The sequence below is a fragment of the Microtus pennsylvanicus genome, chromosome 5 (genome assembly GCF_037038515.1).
Source record: "Microtus pennsylvanicus isolate mMicPen1 chromosome 5, mMicPen1.hap1, whole genome shotgun sequence".
In the NCBI taxonomy this organism is placed as follows: domain Eukaryota; kingdom Metazoa; phylum Chordata; class Mammalia; order Rodentia; family Cricetidae; genus Microtus; species Microtus pennsylvanicus.
Genome location: NC_134583.1, coordinates 57,437,120 through 57,456,365, shown reverse-complemented (window position 1 = coordinate 57,456,365; position 19,246 = coordinate 57,437,120). Strand labels below are relative to the sequence as shown.

At 39.6% G+C, this 19,246-nt stretch overlaps 1 protein-coding gene across 1 annotated transcript in view; it reads left to right on the top strand.

Moving 5' to 3' along the window:
* Pik3c2a (phosphatidylinositol-4-phosphate 3-kinase catalytic subunit type 2 alpha) overlaps positions 1–19,246 on the top strand; it is a 111,644-nt gene that overhangs the window by 82,031 nt on the left and 10,367 nt on the right. Inside the window, exons 15-26 of the mRNA XM_075971990.1 lie at positions 1,395–1,540; positions 3,793–3,981; positions 4,682–4,775; positions 5,632–5,726; positions 6,062–6,242; positions 8,186–8,290; positions 9,029–9,121; positions 11,089–11,218; positions 13,915–14,051; positions 16,448–16,617; positions 17,684–17,840; positions 18,426–18,535. Coding sequence (XP_075828105.1) covers positions 1,395–1,540; positions 3,793–3,981; positions 4,682–4,775; positions 5,632–5,726; positions 6,062–6,242; positions 8,186–8,290; positions 9,029–9,121; positions 11,089–11,218; positions 13,915–14,051; positions 16,448–16,617; positions 17,684–17,840; positions 18,426–18,535 — 1,607 coding nt within the window. The remainder of the gene's footprint in view (positions 1–1,394; positions 1,541–3,792; positions 3,982–4,681; positions 4,776–5,631; positions 5,727–6,061; positions 6,243–8,185; positions 8,291–9,028; positions 9,122–11,088; positions 11,219–13,914; positions 14,052–16,447; positions 16,618–17,683; positions 17,841–18,425; positions 18,536–19,246) is intronic.

The window sequence follows — 19,246 nt, the reverse complement described above, 5'->3', positions numbered from 1 at the left end:
TTGATTTTTTTTTCATCAGCTTTTAATGGCTACGATTGTGTATATTAATAATGTACTTCCTAGTAATTAATTTGCATTTCTATTCCCAATTTTTGCTCCAAATAATTTAGGTTAAAATGTCAAATAAAGGGATACTAAACAATCTGCTTGTATTTCAGGACAAATGTCTTATTAGAAGTCTACCAGATAATATAAATCGCTAAAGTAGATAATATAAGTAAAATAATTAAAAAATAATGTCTTTCATAAAATTACATTAAAATCTATAACTGAAGTTCACCTTAGTGGTGAGGACAAGGGAGAGCTAGTGAGCTGACCAACCCTGCAACTACCCAGGCGCTGAACCAGGGTTATGAGTTGGACTACCTCCACATCCACCCATGTATAATCTGCTGGAGCACATGAAGATGCTGGGCTTACAGACCCGAAATTACAGGATTTTCACGACATAGGGCAACAACAGGATATCCAAAGGCCGGGCAGTAGTGGCGCACGCCTTTAATCCCAGCACTCAGGAGGTAGAGGCAGGCGGATCTCTGTGAGTTCGAGACCAGCCTGGTCTACAAGAGCTAGTTCCAGGACAGGCTCCAAAACCACAGAGAAACCCTGTCTCGAAAAAAACAAAAACCAAACAAACAAAAAAAAAAAAAATGGATACCCAAGAGGAGTCCCAGTGAGGGCTCAGCATCGATAGTGTAGCAGAAGCCAGAGGCCGTAAACCAGACCAGTGACTCTTTGCAGTGCTCACTTGGAAGTAAAGATATATGGATAAAACGCTTTACTGCATGACTCACCGTGTCACACTACAACTTCCATGACAAGATTGTTTTTTTCTCTCTTAAATTTGATTTTATTTTGTTTTAAGGGAGTGGTTGCAAGGGCAGAGGGCAGATACAGAGGGACAGGGAAATGAATGGGATCGAGATGCATGATGTGAAAAACACAAAGAATAAATAAAAAGAAAGTTTAAAAAAATTCCAGTTTCTGAGAGAGGAAAACATGCCCTATATCTTTCCTAAGAAATATGTACATGCTTTTGAGAATGACCAGCTGTTGGCAAAAGAAGAGAAAAGAAGCACCAGGCTTATACTTAAAATAAACTTACCTAGATTGTTATGAAAACCCAGTTTCCTGAAAGACAAAGATGCTAATATGGAAATGGATTATAATTTGAGCAACTTCGCTGGGTGATGGTAGTACACACATTTAATTGCAGCATTCAGGAGACAGAGGCAGGCAGATCTCTTGAGTTTGAAGCTAGCCTGCCTACTTTATAGAGCAAATCCCAGGACAGCCAGGGTACACAAAGAAACCCTGTCTCAGAAGAAAGCAAAGAAAACCAACAACAAACAAAACACACACACAAGTTCAGTGATTTCTTTAATTTTTTTCAGGTTGATTTTCCTTCTCCTTCATGTGACATTGTTTATACATCTCCCCAAGATGATAGAAACGTTATTCAACAGTACAAGTTGGAAACACTGGAGAACGATGTAAAGGGAAAACTTCTGGATATTCTTCACAGGGACTCATCATTTGGGTATGCTTTGTTTATTATTTTCTTGGGAATCTTCTGTGGTGTAAAAGATCAGGTTCAGGGCTTAATATTACAGCCCGTGATTTAGAAGTGCTCTTGATATGGAGGAAGCTGTACAGGACTAAGAGTACAGCATGATCCCAGCACTTCCAAGGGAAGACTGGCTACATACAAATCAGGGAATTATATAAATCATGTATTTCTATAGCACGCACGCATATGTGTGTGTGTGTGTGTGTGTCTATGTCTATGTGTCTATGCAGAGAGAGGTTGACAGGATACCTACTCTGTCTCTTTAGCTCATTTTTTGAGACAGACTCTTACTGAACCTGGAGCTCACTAATTTACTAGGCTGGCTGGCCGGCCAGGGAGCTTTATGGGTCCTCCTAGCTCTTCATCTCAGTGCTGGGGTTACAGATGCATACCGCCACACCCAAGCTCTATGTTAGTGCTGGGGATCTGATCTCAGGTCCTCATGTTTGCACAGCAGGCACCTTACCCACTGAGCCATTCCACCCAGACCATTTTTACTGTGTGTATGTACATGTATGTGCATATAGAGTACAGACGTCAACACTAAGTATCTTCCTTAATCACTTCCCACCTTGGTTTTTGAAACACAATCTCTGACTGAATCTGGAGCTTGCCAGTAAATTGAATAGACTGGCAGTCCATCCGACCCTAAGAATCTGTTTGTCTCCACCTCTAATACCCAACAGTTTTAAAACAAAACTCATCAGCATATTAGGATAGTGTTACCATCAGCACAAAGGAAATAAAACCTAAAACACCCATGTGGATACTTCTATATTACTAAACCATCTCTGGAAGCATAGCAGATCCTTGTCTGTAGAATTAGGAAGACTTCTGTCTTGGGGTTACTATTGCAGTGATAAAACACCATGACCAAAGCAGCTTGGGGAGGAAAGGTTTATTTGACTTATGCTTCCACATCACTATTTATCACTGAAGGAAGTAGGACGGGAATTCAAACAGGGCGGGAGCCTGGAGGCAAGAGCGGATGCAGAGGCCATGAAAGATTGCTGATTACTGGCTTACTGCCAGTGACTTGCTCAGCCTGCTTTCTTATAGAACCCAGGACCACCAGCTCAGCGATGGCCCCTTATCAATTGCCCGGGCCTTGCCTCATCAATCACTACTTAAGAAAATGCTCTATGGGCTTCTAACTATAGCTTGTGTCAAGTTGACTTAAAACTAGCCAACACCAGCTGGGCAGTGGTGGTGCATGTCTTTAATCCCATCACTCGGGAGGCAGAGGCAGGTGGATTTCTCTGAGTTCGAGGCCAGCCTGGTCTATAAGAGTTAGTTCCAGGGCAGGCTCCAAACCCTGTCTTGGGGAGGGGGAACCATGAGCCAGCACATTTTATTTATTTAGGTGCTTTTTGTCATATTTGTGGGGTTTTTTTTATACTGCACATGAGATGAATACATTTTGCAGGTGTGCTGTATGCACAAAGTGGAGTGGGTGAGCCCAACATGCTGTTGCATACCTGTAATCCTAACACAGGCAATGGAGGCAGGAGGAACAGGAATTTGAAGCCCGCTTTAGCCGCACGGCAAGTTTGAGGCCAACCTGGGCTATATAAGAAACTGCCTCAAAAAAAAAAAAAACGAGTAAATTGGGTGCTGGCACGTGCTTTTAATCCCAGTATTTGGGAGGCAGAGTTGTTAACTCTGAGTTCAAAGCCAGCCTGACATACAGAATGAGTTCCAGGGCAGAAAAGGTGACACAGTAAAATTCTGTCTCAAAAATAAACGAATAATAAAAGTGAAATATTTCATGAACATGTCATTGAACTTAACTCACAATTTAGCTCTAAAAATATTTTTTTCCATTTGTTTCTCAGTTTTTCACACTTTTCCCACTGCTTCTCAACTCAACTGTATAACAGTTCCCCAAAGATTTGTTTTCTCCATAGCATTTCATTTTGCTTATGTGGATGCACTCTGCTCATTCAGCTCTTGCTTTGTTTGCCTGGTGTCTTGTTGGGATTACCCTTCACTTTAACAACTCTTGTACTTTTGTCAAGGCACAGAGAGCAGTTTCCATCTTCAGATGAGGGTAGATTAGTATGTTTGCTGTACGTTGAATATTTCTGTTTCTTATTAGTATTAGCAGCATCAAGTACTAGTCACTTGTCACAAATATATTTCTTCTTTGACTTTTTAATTATTGAGATTGTAGCCATGTCATAATTCTACTGAGAAGTAACTTAATTCTATTATATATGCAGACTTTCTAAAGAAGATAAGGTCTTTTTGTGGGAAAAACGTTATTATTGCTTCGAACATCCGAATTGTCTTCCTAAGATACTAGCAAGTGCCCCAAACTGGAAATGGGCTAATCTTGCCAAAACTTACTCATTGCTGCACCAGTGGCCGCCATTGTGCCCACTAGCTGCATTGGAGCTTCTTGATGCAAAGTAAGTCAGATACATTTATTTGATGTTTTATTGTCAAATTTCCCAGCAGTGTATTCTGCTGCAGGGGTACTTCCCTTTTAACATAAAAACAACATGATAATGTAAGTGTGTATGCATAATTTATATAAACATATTCTTTTTCATTGAAATGCTCAAGAAAGCATTTTGTATCATTTAAAGCTTACCTAAAGAAAGAATTAAGTATCTAATTTGAATAATTATTTTTATTAATTGTGTAATTGATTATTTTTAATAATTATATAATTGTAATAATTTATGGGGACAAAATTAATTTTTATGAAGCTAAAATTTTGAAATAATCTGGGAACTGAATCTTTATTTACACAGTTAAGTTTTTGCTCCTTTAGAAAAAAAGAAAAGTATTAAGGGAAGGGTGGAAGGGTAATAGAAAGTAGAAGAGGGAATAGTAAGAATGGAAGGGTTTAAGTGGAGATTGTCATTGTACTCAGTATGTATGAAAATTCCGTTAGGAGCTTGCTATGTAGACTGGGCTGGCCTCAGACTCAGAGATTGGCTTGCTTCTGCCTCCTAAAGGCATGTACTGCCACGCCAGCACATTGGTTTTGAGTAAGAGCCATTTGAATCTTCTTTGTCGGGGACAGACTAAAATTGTGTTTTCAGTTAATGAAACTACACTTGCAAGAAATCACTGTTATATATTGATTTTCTGATACTCTAGATTTGCTGACCAGGAAGTGCGATCTCTAGCTGTGAGCTGGATTGAGGCCATTAGTGATGATGAGCTAACAGATCTTCTCCCACAGTTTGTACAGGTGGGAGTTTTTACTAGGCTACCTTGCTTCCTACTCACCCACCTAGTTTCAATTAGTAAGGGACTGGCCATGGGACCCCTTCTTTGTTTTAAAATGCCATTGCAGTACAGCAGAAATGTTGAGGGCAGGCACTGTGTGAGAATATAGTATGATCTCCCATTACTGCCATAGGTAATGTGGCATATAGCCATGTGAACTTGTAATTTTTAGACTTTTTTTTTAAAAAAAAAAAAACTTTTTAAGACAGGGTTTCTTTGTGCAGCCCTGCTATCCTGGAACTCACTTTGTAGACCAGGCTTGTCTCAAACTCAGAGATCTGCCTGGCTCTGCCTCCTGAGTTCTGAGTGCTGGAATTAAAGGTGTGCACCCTGCAATTTTCAGGAATTTGCCAGACTTGAGCCTTATTTTTTTCTTTGCTGGTGAAACATAGCTAATATAATAGATAGTATTCCTTTTGAGTTCAACAATTTGACCTATATTCATAGACTTATTTTCTGAGACAGGCTTTCTCAATGTAGCCCTGGCTGTCCTAGAATTCATTTATTCAGGCTGGGCTTGAACTCACAGAGATCGACCTGCCTCTGCTTCTTGAGTGCTGAGAATAAAGGCGTGTATCATCATGCTCAGCCCCTGTAGTGTTGGTTTTTTCAAATATTTGCAGTGCTGTGGATGGAAGGAATGGCATTGCTTCTGCTAAGCAAGCATTCTACCTCTGGGCTATAAAACCTAGCCTTTTTTTTCCATAAGTGTCATCTTTTCACCAGTGAGTAGCATTTAGTCTACATATTTGATGCTTTTATCTGAGCAATTCGGTATGATTTGACTTCTAATAACTCTTATTTCCTCTTACACATAGGCTTTGAAATATGAAATTTACTTGAATAGTTCACTAGTGCGCTTCCTTCTGTCCAGGGCCTTGGGAAATATCCAGATAGCACACAGTTTGTATTGGTAAGACTTAAATTTTATTAAGTGGCTCCTTTGTTTTGCAGACACTAACAGAGTAGGCATAATTATTAAATATAAACAGTGTGCTTATGATACTTGCTGTGGGTAACCAGCTGTGTAGTGAATCTATTATTTTAAAAAAGCTGAAGGGTTTGTCTTTAGAAATAAAACTAAAATTAATAAAACAACATCATGCTTTTTATAATAACTAATGAGCCTTTTCTTGCTTATGTGACTTAATTTCCTGGATATCCAAAATATAATTTGTTAAACTGATCTTTGAGCAAGCTTCATCTACTTCTCAGAAGTGACTGACATAAACATTTTTGTTGCATTAGGCTTCTCAAGGATGCTTTGCATGATACACATTTTGGAAGCAGATATGAGCATGTGTTGGGTGCTCTCCTCTCAGTAGGAGGAAAAGGACTGAGAGAAGAACTTTCTAAGCAGATGAAACTTGTACAACTTTTAGGAGGAGTGGCAGAAAAAGTAAGACAGGCTAGTGGATCAACCAGACAGGTATGTACCCATGAAAGAGAGAGAACACAAGTATTGTTTTGTTTTTGAGACAAATCTATATAACTGGACTAGCCCTGTATCCTCCTGCATAGACCTCATAAGTGCTGGGATTGCAGATGCTTGCCACCACACTTGGGCAGTTGGGATTTTGATAAGAACTATATTAAATCTATAGATCAATTTTGGAAATATTATGATTATAATAATAAACTTTTATTGTGTTTGTTTGTTTGGGGTTTTTTTTTTGTTTTGTTTTGTTTTGTTTTTTGAGGCAGGATGTCTCTATGTAACAGTTCTAGCTGTCCTGAAACTAGCTCTTGTAGACTAGGCTGGCCTTGAACTCACAGAAATCTGCCTGCCTCTGCCTCCCGAGTGCTGGGATTAAAGGTTCACGCCACCACTGCCCAGCTATTTATTAATTTCTTTTGAGATAAGATCTCTCTATAAAGCCCTGACTATCCTTGATCTCGTAGTTAGACCAGGCTGGTCACAAACTCACAAAGATCCTCTTGCTTCTGCCTCCCAGTGCTGGATTAAAATGTTCACCACCACATCTAGCCATAATAATATATCTTAATTCTTGAACTCAGCTTGTCTTCCAATTCATGAACACAGGGGAATAATATTTTCTATTTATATGTTCTTCAATTCTTTCAAAACTTGTTGGTGTTGGGCTGGAGAGATGGCTCATGGGTTAAGAGCATTGCCTGCTCTTCCAAAGGTCCTGAGTTCAATTCCCAGCAACCACATGGTGGTTCACAATCATCTGTAATGAGGTCTGGTGCCCTCTTCTGGCCTTCAGGCATACACACAGACAGAATATTGTATACATAATAAATAAATAAATAAATTGTTGGTGTTTTTTTGTTTTGTTTTATATTTTTGAAAATACCTTTTTTCACTTTTATTTTGGAGACTTGTCAATCCATACAAGTACACTTAGCATTCAAGAGGTACATAATGTCACAAAGTATTTAGTGTATCATTTATGAGCCTCCATGTACATTGTTTATATATTTTTTCCCAAGTAATGCTACTGTGAACCTTATTGCACACATCTTTACTGCCTTCTAGCACTTCTTCCTTATTTCTTTCATGTTTTGAAAGGATGGAATCTACTGAGTTGCCTTGCACTCCTGTTTGAATCCCCCTAGTAACTCACTCTATAGATACATGTCACTGCTCCAGGCTTGCTTTAGTTTCTTTATGGAATATTCCTATGGACAAAATAGTTGAGTTAAGAGCTGTATACATTTTAACTATAATGACTTCATTAGATTGTTAGATTGTTTTTTCTAAAAATCTGCACGGGGCATGATGGCACATACCTTTAATCCCAGCACTTGAGAAAAAGAGGCAGGTGGATCTCTCTGAGTTTGAGGCCAGCCTGGTCTACAGAGTGAGTTGTAGGACAGTCAGAGCTACATAGTGAGACCGTATCTTAAAACTAAATAAAACAAAAGATAAATATTAGGGGCTGGCCACTGGTAGGTTTCCTGTGACCCCACACCCTTGTGTATATGGGCATTCCTAACTGGACTCAGTGAGTTATATAGGAAAAAAGAGAGTTCATGATGTTGGGAGGGATACAGATCTTCAGTGCTGGAAGATGGCTCAGGCAGCAAAGTGCTTGCAGCACAAGCTTGAATTTGCATCCCTACTAGTACCCACATAAAAAGGCAGCTCAGTGATACCCACCTGAAATCTCAGTGCTGGGGAAGCAAAGACAAGAGAATCCTCGGGGCTCACTAGTCAGGTAGCCTAATCAGTGAGGTCCAGGTTCAATGAGAGAGTCTATCCAGAAAAGTAAGTAAAGAACAATTACAGAAGAAACCCACTTGACCTGTGGCCTCCATGAATGTGTACCTGCATAGACACGTTCATTCTCAGAATGAATAATCTTCATTTTCATAATGTACTTACAGAGGCAATCTCTTCCATAGGTGGTCCTCCAAAAGAGTATGGAACGAGTACAGACCTTTTTTCTGAAAAATAATTGTCGTCTTCCCCTCAAACCAAGTCTAGTGGCAAAAGAATTAAATATTAAGGTAACACAGTACTCTCAAGTTCATATAAACATAAAATAATGCACAAGAAGGAGAGTTGTTAATCAGGTGAGGGTGAGAGCGCAGTTTGTAAGTCCTTGGCTAGGGAGAGTGCCCTGAGCTCTGTCTTTCTGCATGTTGTTACCTGACCAGAGTCCCTGAAGGACATAGTGACAGACTCTTTTATTACTTTGGGTTTTGTTTGTGTTCTTAAAATAGGGTTATGGTCTTACCCTAGCTTTTTGTAAGTTTTATTTTAAGGTAAGATCTGTAGTTCAGTGGTAGAGCACTTGTCTAGTATGTGCAAGGCCCAGAATTTGATTCCCAAAATAAATAGATAAAATGTGATTTGATTTAAGCCGTGAAGTTATTAGAGTGTTAGTATTTAATTATATAGGTAATGAGTTTCATCAGTACTTATGTGAAAGTGGAGCTCTTGTCCCAGGTCAGGATGAGTATCACACAGCTGTGTGCTCTATTGAGTGATTCAGATACTTAGAAAGAAGTTCAGGCTGGCTTTAAAGGGTTTTGCACCAAGTCTTTAAGTTTTTGTTTTTTCTGCCTTTATTGAGTAGCTATTTTACTGATATACACTGTTTAAATTTCAAGAGCTATTTACATATACATATTATTGGCAGATCATGTAAACACTAGTTAACATCCATTGTTTGATTTGCTCTAATTTAAAGCATTAGAAAATGCTATCCTCGGCCTTTCTAATGCCCAGTGTTGTGTTTGCAGTCGTGCTCTTTCTTCAGCTCTAATGCTGTGCCCCTCAAAGTCACAATGGTGAATGCTGATCCTATGGGGGAAGAAATTAATGTCATGTTTAAGGTAAGATGACTAGAGTTCTTCTGTGGTTTTTGTCTGTTGGGTTCTTTCAGAGGGGATTGGTTTGGTTTGGTTTGATTTTGTTTGTTTGTTTGAGACAGGGCCTCAATTATGAGACCCTGTCCCATAAAAAACAGACAATGACGGGAACAATTTGAGTATTTCTGTAAAATTATTACTGACATAAAATCTTCCCAGATAGCCGGGCGGTGGTGGCGCACGCCTTTAATCCCAGCACTCGGGAGGCAGAGACAGGCGGATCTCTGTGAGTTCGAGGCCAGCCTGGTCTACAAGAACTAGTTCCAGGACAGGAACCAAAAGCTACGGAGAAACCCTGTCTCGGAAAAAAAAAATCTTCCCAGATAGGACTGGGGGGCAACTGCAGCCCTTGGCCAGGCTAGTGAGCATAGTATCACAACAGACAGGCTCCCTCAGGTTTGCCAAGCTGCAAAACTAGAAAGGGTGATGTTTCGTAGGGACTTGTGCAAGACAACAGCTCACAGTATAGTCCTGGCTGGCCTTAAACCCTGGATCATCCTGTTACAGCTTCCCATGTGCTGGGATTGTAAGGGTATGCCATCATACCAGACTATTGGTTTTTAGAAGCATAGAGATTACCTATGTGAATCAGAAGGACTGGAGTGTTAGAAAAGAATCTATTACCTGTTGAAATTTTGTGAGTTGTAATCATACATTGAAGAAAAAATGGGGAGTTCTGGCTAATTCATTAAGTTAATAAATTGAAGGTTCATAAAGATAGCTAAAATTGAACCTTCTTTGATAGAAGTTGCTGTTTATTTTACTGATATTTTTACCTTTTCTTAAAACAATACCATCTATTTTAATGATAGATATTCTACAAGTTGTCTCAATTTTTGTTAAGGCAAATCCTCCTTAATCTTTTTCACAATTTTCTTGGCTAGCCTCAAAAATATATTTATCATTGTTTGTGTTAAAATTGTTATTCAACCAGGTGTGGTGGTACATATATTTAATCCCAGCACGCCAGAGGCAAAAGCAGAAAGATCTTTTGAGTTCTGGGCCAACCTAGTCAATCTAGCAAGTTCCAGGCCAGCATTTATTTATTGTATATGTATGAATGTTTGTCTGAATGTGTACACATGCATGCTGGTGCCCTCTGAGATTCGAAGAGGGCATTAGATCTTCTGGAACTGGAGTTATGGACATTTGTGAGCCACCACGTATAGGTGCTGGAAACTGAACTTAGGTCCTCTGCCAGAACATCAAATGATCTTAATCTTTGTGTCATCTCTCCAGCCCCAAAAGGAACTAATATTTTTAAGTGACCTTTATTTTGAAATGGTTGTAGATTTATAGATAATTATAAGAAGTTACCTAGAGATTCTTGTTGACCTCTTATATAACTGTAATGTAATGTTATAGTCAGAATATTAGCATTGATATAGTCAAGAAACAAACTATCATAAGATCACTGTGATTTCCTTTTTTGGTTTTTTGTTTTTTGTTTTTCTTGAGACAGGGTTTGTCTGTGTAGTCCTGGCTGTCCTGGAACTCTATAGACCAAGCTGGCCTTAAACTCAGAGATTCCAATGCTCTGCTTCTGGAGTGCTGGGATCAAAGGCATGTGCCACTGCCACCACCCACCTTCCTTTTATCTTTTGATTGAAGGTATTTTACATACTCTAAAATTCAGCTTTTTAAATGTACTGTTGAGCAGAGTGTAGATCAGTGGTAGAGTGCTTGCCCAGTGTACACAAGGCCAAGGACTCAGTCCCCCACACCTTAAAATTAATTAAAATAAAATGCACTGTACATGAAATGGAGACATGAGGCATTTGAAATAGTTTCTCTAGGACACCATAGAAGAGTACAGTGCAGCTCTGAAAATCCCTTCTCTCTGTGCATACCCTGTCAAACACCCCTCAGATCTTATGGCATGTAACAAGTGCTTGGGGAAAGGTGTGATTTTTTATTTCTTTAATTTCAAGGTTGGTGAAGACCTTCGACAAGATATGTTAGCTTTACAGATGATAAAGATTATGGATAAGATCTGGCTTAAAGAGGGACTGGATCTGAGGATGGTGATATTCAAATGCCTGTCAACTGACCGAGATCGAGGTATGTCTTTTAATTGGATCTTTGTAGTAATAGGAGCTGCGAGGCTGCATCCCCAGCACCCGGCCGCCCCCATGGCTAGCTTTACCCGAAATAATTACACACAAACTGTATTCATTTAATCACTGCTTGGCCCATTTCTATCTAGCCTCTTCTAGGCTAACTCTGGCACCTAGACTAGCCCATTTCTAATATTCTATGTAGCACAGCTAGGTGCGCTTACCAGGAAGATTCTAGCCTAAGTCCATCCTGGGCCGGAGCTTCATCGCATGCATCTTCCCGGGAGCTGGGAGCATGGCGTCTCTCTGAGGTGTCTGCTCCTGAGAGGAGAGCTGTAAAGTCTGAGCTCACTTCCTCTTCCTCCCAGCGTTCTGTTCTGTTTACTCCTCCCACCTATCTTCTAACCAATGAGGGCCAAGCAGTTTCTTTTTATTTAACCAATGACCTTCCTCCATCAGATCTTGATTTCTTTCTTTTGTCTCATGAACATAGCTTACTCTTTTTTTTTTTTTTTTTTGCTTTTCGAGACAGGGTTTCTCAGTAGCTTTGGAGCCTGTCCTGGAACTAGCTCTTGTAGACCAGGCTGGCCTCAAACTCACAGAGATCCGCCTGCCTCTGCCTCCCGAGTGCTGGGATTAAAGGCGTGCGCCACCATCGCCCGGCTATAGCTTACTCTTGAACTTACTTTTGGTTATATACCTACAGCTCCTGGTGCAGGCTTGCTGGGGTCTCAGTTATTTATATCTAGTATTGCTTTTTTGCTTTGTTTGTTTGTTTGTTTGGTTGGTTGGTTGGTTGGTTGGTTGGTTGGTTGGTTGGTTGTTTTGGGGTTTTTTGAGACAGGGTATCTCTAGCTTTGGAGCCTGTCCTGGAACTTGCTCTGTAGACCAGGCTGGCCTTGAACCAATGCCTGGCTAGTATTACTTGTGATTGGATTAATTATGGTTAAATCCTTTTAAAAACAGCTACAGCCAGGCGGTGTTGGCTCATGCCTTTAATCCCAGCACTTGGGAGGCAGAGGTAGGTAGATCTCTGTGAATTTGGGGCCAGCCTGGACTACAGAATGAATTTCAGAACAGACAGGGCTACACAGGGAAACTGTATCCCCCAAAAAAACAACAAAACATTTAAAGAACTACTAAGAAAACAGCTCAGTAGGTAGTCCTAATAAACACTTTGTAGTAACCAGTAGTATAGGTTTATTGACCCAGTAAGGACATCATCTACTTAAGCCAACTTTGGATTCATTTCCTTAGAATAAATAGCAATAATGAGGTTTTCTTTTTTCATGAGAGTAGATTTTTTTTTAAGTTATAAAGCTGATTGGCCCATTAGCTCTAGCCTCTTATTAGCTCTTATGACGTATCTTAACCCATTATTCTGATCTATTTTAGCTAGATTTTTATTTTATTACTAAGTTGATAAATTTTTCAGTTTTACTTTGCTATTTGTATGTGTTGGGAAGAGTAGGCACACGTGTATGGAGGTCAGAGGACAACTTTCAGGCGTCAGTTTTCTCTCTCTCTCTTTCTCTTTCTCTCTCTCCCCCTCTCTCTCTCTCTCTCTCTCTCTCTCTCTCTCTCTCTCTCTCTCTCTCTCTCTCTCTCTCTCTCTCTCTCATATTCTTCTGTGAATTCTAGGGACTGAAATCAAGTTGTCCTGCTAGCATGGATACTTTTACCCACTGAACCACCTCAATCCTCAATTGATAAGTTTTTCAAGTTACTGATAACAATTCATTCATTCTGTGATATATTTTACATGTTCATCAAATGACACTGTAATTACTCTTTTTTTGTTTGGTTGGTTTGTTTTTGTTTTTTTTAGTTTTTTCAAGACAGGTTTCTCTGTAGCTTTGGAGCCTGTCCTGGAACTAGCTCTTGTAGACCAGGCTGGCCTCGAACTCACAGAGATCCGCCTGCCTCTGCGTCCCGAGTGCTGGGATTAAAAGCGTGCGCCACCACCACCCGGCTTTGGTTTTGGTTTTTTGAGATAGGGTTTCTCTGTGTAGCTCTGTTCTAGAACTCACTTTGTATACACAGGCTGGCCTCAAACTCACAGAGATCCACCTGCCTCTGCCTCCCAGTGCTGCAATGAAAGGTGTGTGCCACCACCACCCAGCATTATTTCTATTTTTACTTGTGTATATGGGTGTTTGACTAACGTGTGTTTGTAATATGTGAATGCCTGGTACCTGCAGATGCCAGAAGAGGGCATCAGATCTCCTTGCACTGTGGTTACAGATTTGGTGAGCTAGCTACCATGTGAGTGCTGGGTTTCAAATCTGGTTCCTCTAGAGAGAAGCTAGTATTCTTAACTGCTGGGCCATCTCTCCAGTCCTTGGGTACTTTTAAAAAAATAAGATAACAGGGCTGGAGAGATGGCTCAGTGGTTAAGAGCACTGCCTGCTCTTCCAAAGGTCCTGAGTTCAATTCCCAGCAACCACATGGTGGCTCACAGCCATCTGTAATGAGATCTGGTGCCCTCTTCTGGCCTGCAGGAATGCATACAGGCAGAATACCGTATACTTAATAAATAAATAAATCTTTAAAAAAAAAAGATAATAATTTCGACTGCTTACATTTTTAAGCATGACTTGCCAGATTTGGTGTCTTATTTCAAGGATTGAAACATATCAATATTTTTGAGACCTACTTTGGGGACACATTTTCAAACAGCTGATACTTTGTTTGTTAAAGGCATGGTGGAGCTAGTTCCTGCTTCAGATACCCTCAGAAAAATCCAAGTGGAATATGGTGTGACGGGATCCTTTAAAGATAAACCCCTTGCTGAGTGGCTGAGGAAGTACAATCCTTCTGAAGAAGAGTACGAGAAGGTAATCAGCATGCTTCTTTATCCTAAAGAACTTTGTCAAAATATATTCTGAAAACTATTAGTGCTTAAGACCTGTTATAGTGTTCATATGGTTTAAGGAAGACTCACAATTTATGTTTTCTTAGCTGTTGAAGAATTATGTTTTGATATGGCATTTCTCGAACAAACTTTCCTTTTGTTGTTTGTCTTCCCTCCCTCTTCTCTGTCCTCTCTTCCCTCGTGCTCTCTGTTTGAAAAGACCCCAGTTTTAATGTCATTTTAGACACCTAATTCAAGTGCCATCAATGTGTCACTTTTATAGCTATTAAATGCTATGCAATCTGTTGACTTGTGAAGGAAAAGCAAGAGAATTTCGTGCTTTGTTGGTCTTCTAGAGTGGTTTAGTTAGACCACTCCCATTTTTAATTCTTTTTGACAGGGTCTTTCTACATAGCCCCTGGCTGTCCTGGAACTCACTGTGAAGACCAGGTTGCCCTTGAACTCACAAAGTTCCACCTGCTTCTGTCTCCCTAGTGCTGAGATTATAGGCCATCACGTCTGGCTCCATTTTTTGATTCTTTGTAGTCTTGGGAAACAGTATGGCAGAAGACACTCTTTCTTCATTTTAGTATTGACTTGTGATTTCTGATAAGATGTTGCCCCAAAATACTTGTTGAACAGTGTATACTAAGCACCTTATTTGCATTTGACTAAGAAGGAGTATAGCACAATAGAGTCCCGTTGTCTGGATTCTGGCTTTGCCACCTCTGCAATCACATGATCTTGATAAACATTGAAGTCTCGCTATATCTTAGTTTCACTTGTCTTTAAAATGGCATTAATCTTAATACCTAAGTTAGTAATTTGTGGTGGGTCTTTTTAAATATTTAATTATTCTGTGTATACAACTACTCTATCTGCATGGATGCCTACACACCAAAAGAGGGTATCCAATCTCACTAAAGATGGTTGTAAGCCACCATGTGGTTGCGGAAATTGAACTCAAGACCTCTGGAAGAGCAGCCAGTGCTCTAAACCTCTGAGCCATCTCTTCAGCCCCCTATGGTGAGATTTTTAAATAAGTAGTTGTATAAATAGAGAGATTGATTGATATTAAGTATTATATATATTGCTGTTATCATCATTATTGGCAATGGTGTTTGGAGGATTATAAAATAAAATTAACCACAGAGACCAATAGAATTGTACCACTTAAAAAATTGAGTATTTCAGCCGGGTGATGGTGGCGCACGCCTTTAATCCCAGCACTCGGGAGGCAGAGGCAGGCGGATCTCTGTGAGTTCGAGACCAGCCTGGTCTACAGAGCGAGTTCCAGGACAGGCTCCAAAGCTACAGAGAAACCCTGTCTCGAAAAAACCAAAAAAAAAAAAAAAATCGAGTATTTCGCTAGTATATTCGCTAAATATATTATAAATATATTTATAAATATAATATATATAAATTATAAATATAAATAGTATTCGCTAGCATTGTGCAAACCTGCAGTCCCGGTCCGAAAAGATTGAGACAAAAGGATTGTGAATTTGATTGGGATACAGACTCTGTCTGAAAAAGAAAAAAACAATCACTGTATTTTGAGAATCAATGGGCATGCTTTATAATACTTATTATGTGCATCTTACATGCTGTGTATCCTTCTGTATCATGCTAGCAATCCCCAGGAATAGCAAGCCTAACTGAACAAATGGATATACCCTTGAGACTCTAGAAGACACAGAGTCATCAGATGCTAACACAGAGCCAATCATGTTATTGTTTTAAGATATAAGTTGGCTTTGTGTTCTTCTACGTGCTAGATAAACAGTGAGTTATATATATTCTTAGCCCATAAACTGACTTAGTTTTAAAATTATGTTTATCTATGTGTATTATATGTGTGTACCCTCATGCACCGTTGGAAGATAGAAGAGGGTATCAGATCTCCTGTAGCTGGAGTTACAGGCAGTTGGGAGCTACCTGACGTAGATGCTTAGAATCAGAAAAGGCAACAGTTGCTAATAACTGCTGAGCCATCTCTGAAGTTCCAAGTTGACTTTCTTTACATGTGTTCTCTATTCTATTTGAAAGGAAAATTAATTTGCTCTGTTAAAAGGTATTTCATTTCCACTGAACCAGAAATAAAAAAAATAATAATAATAAAAATAAAAAGTATGCTTTCCTGCCAGGCAGTGGTGGTATACACCTTTAATCCCAGCACTTGGGGCAGAGGCAGGCAGATCTCTGAGTTTGAGGAAGGCTGGACTACAGAGAGAGTTCCAGGACAACCAGGGCTACACAGAGAAACCCTGTTCCTCCATTCCCCCAAAAAAGTGATAAATTATTACTACACACAGGCAAACCCTGCCTCCTTTAAGACATTTTTTTCCCCTCTCACATAATTTTATGTCTTTATTCCAGGCTTCCGAGAACTTCATCTACTCTTGTGCTGGGTGCTGTGTAGCTACCTATGTCTTAGGCATTTGCGATCGGCACAATGACAATATAATGCTTCGAAGCACAGGACACATGTTCCACATTGATTTTGGAAAGTTTTTGGGCCATGCACAAATGTTCGGTAGCTTCAAAAGGTACAAATGTTGTTATTATTGTCAGTGAAGGGAAGTGTCCCAGACTTTATCCTCCTGTTGTGCTTTGCCTTGTGGTTCCTTTTCAATGTAACTGGGAATGAAAAAGGCCCTAAGAGATGCCTTTACCATATAATAGACAAAACCAGTGTGTGTGCACTTTGTTGAAGTACATGAACACGTATTGTTTAATCTAGGTTATGTCATCTGCTAGAAATGATCCATTTGTACAGTGGTAATGAATATAAATTTAACTCTGCATATTTTTGTAACCACTATTGAATCTCTCGTTGGTCATAAAGATTTATAAGTAATCATTCTTGTGAAAATTTCATATTTAAGTTCTGTCCCAACGCTGAAGTTGCTATGTAATAGTTTTCCTCAAAATGTGAACATTCAAGGATTACGGAAAGGCAAAACTCTTGGTGCTGTTATAAAAGGAAGCTTTTCTGTCCCATCCATTTTTGCAACCATTTTAAAAATATTCAGTTGCCAGGCGTGGTGGTGCACACCTTTAATCCCAGCACTTGGGAGACAGAGGCAGTTGGATCTCTGTGCATTCAAGCCCAGCCTGATCTACAAAGTGAGTTTCAGGACAGCCAGGCCTATTAACACACTGAAACCCTGTCTCAAAAAAAAAAATCATTCAGAAGCTTAATATTAATTATAAATGTTTGATCAATGACTCAGGCTTATTATTAGTTAGCTCTTACATTTTTAAATTAACCCACATTTTTATCAATGCTTTGCCACATGGATCATGGCTTGTTACCTCATTTTTTACATCTTGCTTCCTTGGTGGCTGGCTAGAGTCTCCCAGACTCCACCCTTCCCCTGTTTTTCTGCTTGGATTTCCTGACTGGCTCTATCCTGCCTTGCCATAAGTCAAAGCAGTTTTATTTATCAACCAGGGGGAGCAGCACAGCATGCAGAAAGACATCCCACAGCATGCTGTTTCCCACTTGAAAATTATTGTAGCTCACGTGGCTTATTTAATAACTTTTAACAGCAATAGCAGCATTTATTTTGAGTATGTTATGTAAATATGCTCTGTGTATACTTTCAACAGGGATCGAGCTCCTTTTGTGCTTACCTCTGACATGGCATATGTCATTAATGGGGGTGAAAGGCCCACCATTCGTTTCCAGTTGTTTGTGGACCTCTGCTGTCAAGCCTACAACTTGATAAGAAAGCAAACAAACCTCTTTCTTAACCTTCTCTCACTGGTAACTGACTTTATTGGCATTGAATTGTATACTAAAACCTCTATGTTTTGATATTTTAAGAAGGAAGTTTTATGCTTTTGGAATAAAATTGGCTATAGTCACAGTTGTCAAAATTTTAGTGCAATATTTCTAGATCACTGTCTGGTTCCACTGATTAAAAACTACAAAAAGTCAGGAGAGTGGTGACGCTAGAGTGGAAAGGGGTGATGGCTGCTGGTGAGTGTGTATTTGTGTCTCTAGATCTACGTGTATTCAAGTGGCAAACATTTGTTAAGCTGTCTCGTCAGGATCTCTGCACTTCTAGGATAAGTAGTACACCTAAGTAAAAAGAACAGAAACAACCAAAACGTGCTGTAATGATTGTGACTGGAGCTGTTATAGTCAGCATAGGCCTAGGAGGGAGATCGAGAATGTATGTGTTTAATTCCATAAATGGACTTTTCTTCAGTGAGGTGTATGACTTTTCTCATTTGTAAGAGTCACTTAGATACCCAAGATATTAACAAACTCAAGTCTTTGATAAATTTTGTTTCTTTAATTCTAAGTACTTGACCAAGAGAAATTTTAATATTTTTTCTTCTATAGATGATTCCCTCAGGTTTGCCAGAACTTACAAGTATTCAGGACTTGAAATATGTCAGAGATGCACTTCAGCCCCAGACTACAGACGCTGAAGCTACCATTTTCTTCACTAGGTATGACATGTTAATTGTGTCAAGATGCAAAGGGCTAGGGGTGGAGCTCGGAGGTGGAGTGCTTATCTTTTCCTCTGAAAGATCCTGGGTGTTCATTCACCAGCACTGAAAGAAAAAAAGCTACTAAAAGTTGCAGCAGTGCTTAGAAAAATGTTTATTCCTTTCAAAGTGTAATCTCAAGGTTATTTAGTATGATTTCCACTGGATGAATTCTGTTTATAAGTGTATTTCTAAGAAACATGTTTTCTACATTAATGATAATGTGCCTTTTAAGGTTTCCTTCTGAAATGATTCTATTTTCAAGATTCTACCATAATAGCTTCTATGAATTCAACAACACAGCAGCCGACTGATATTCTAGGGCTGTAAACTATTTCTTCATGACAGTATTCGAAGTGCATGCCAGTTAACAGCTAGCATTTGGATATCATTGCTGTTTTCAATAAAAACAGATCTTTTGGGCAAACATGTTCTAAAGACGCAGTGACCATATTCACTGACTTCTGCTGTCATGTTTCTCGGCAAGGAAGAATGAGCTTGCATTGACGTGTCCTTTTCCTCTTGCTTTCTTCCTCTCGGTAGAGAGGAGGTTTAAAGCACTGACCTAGCTGGACTGTAGTGGTGCATGCCTTTAATCTTAGCACTTAGGAGGCAGAGGCAGGTAGATCTCTGTGAGTTCAAGGCTAGCCTGATCTACAAGAGCTCCAAAGC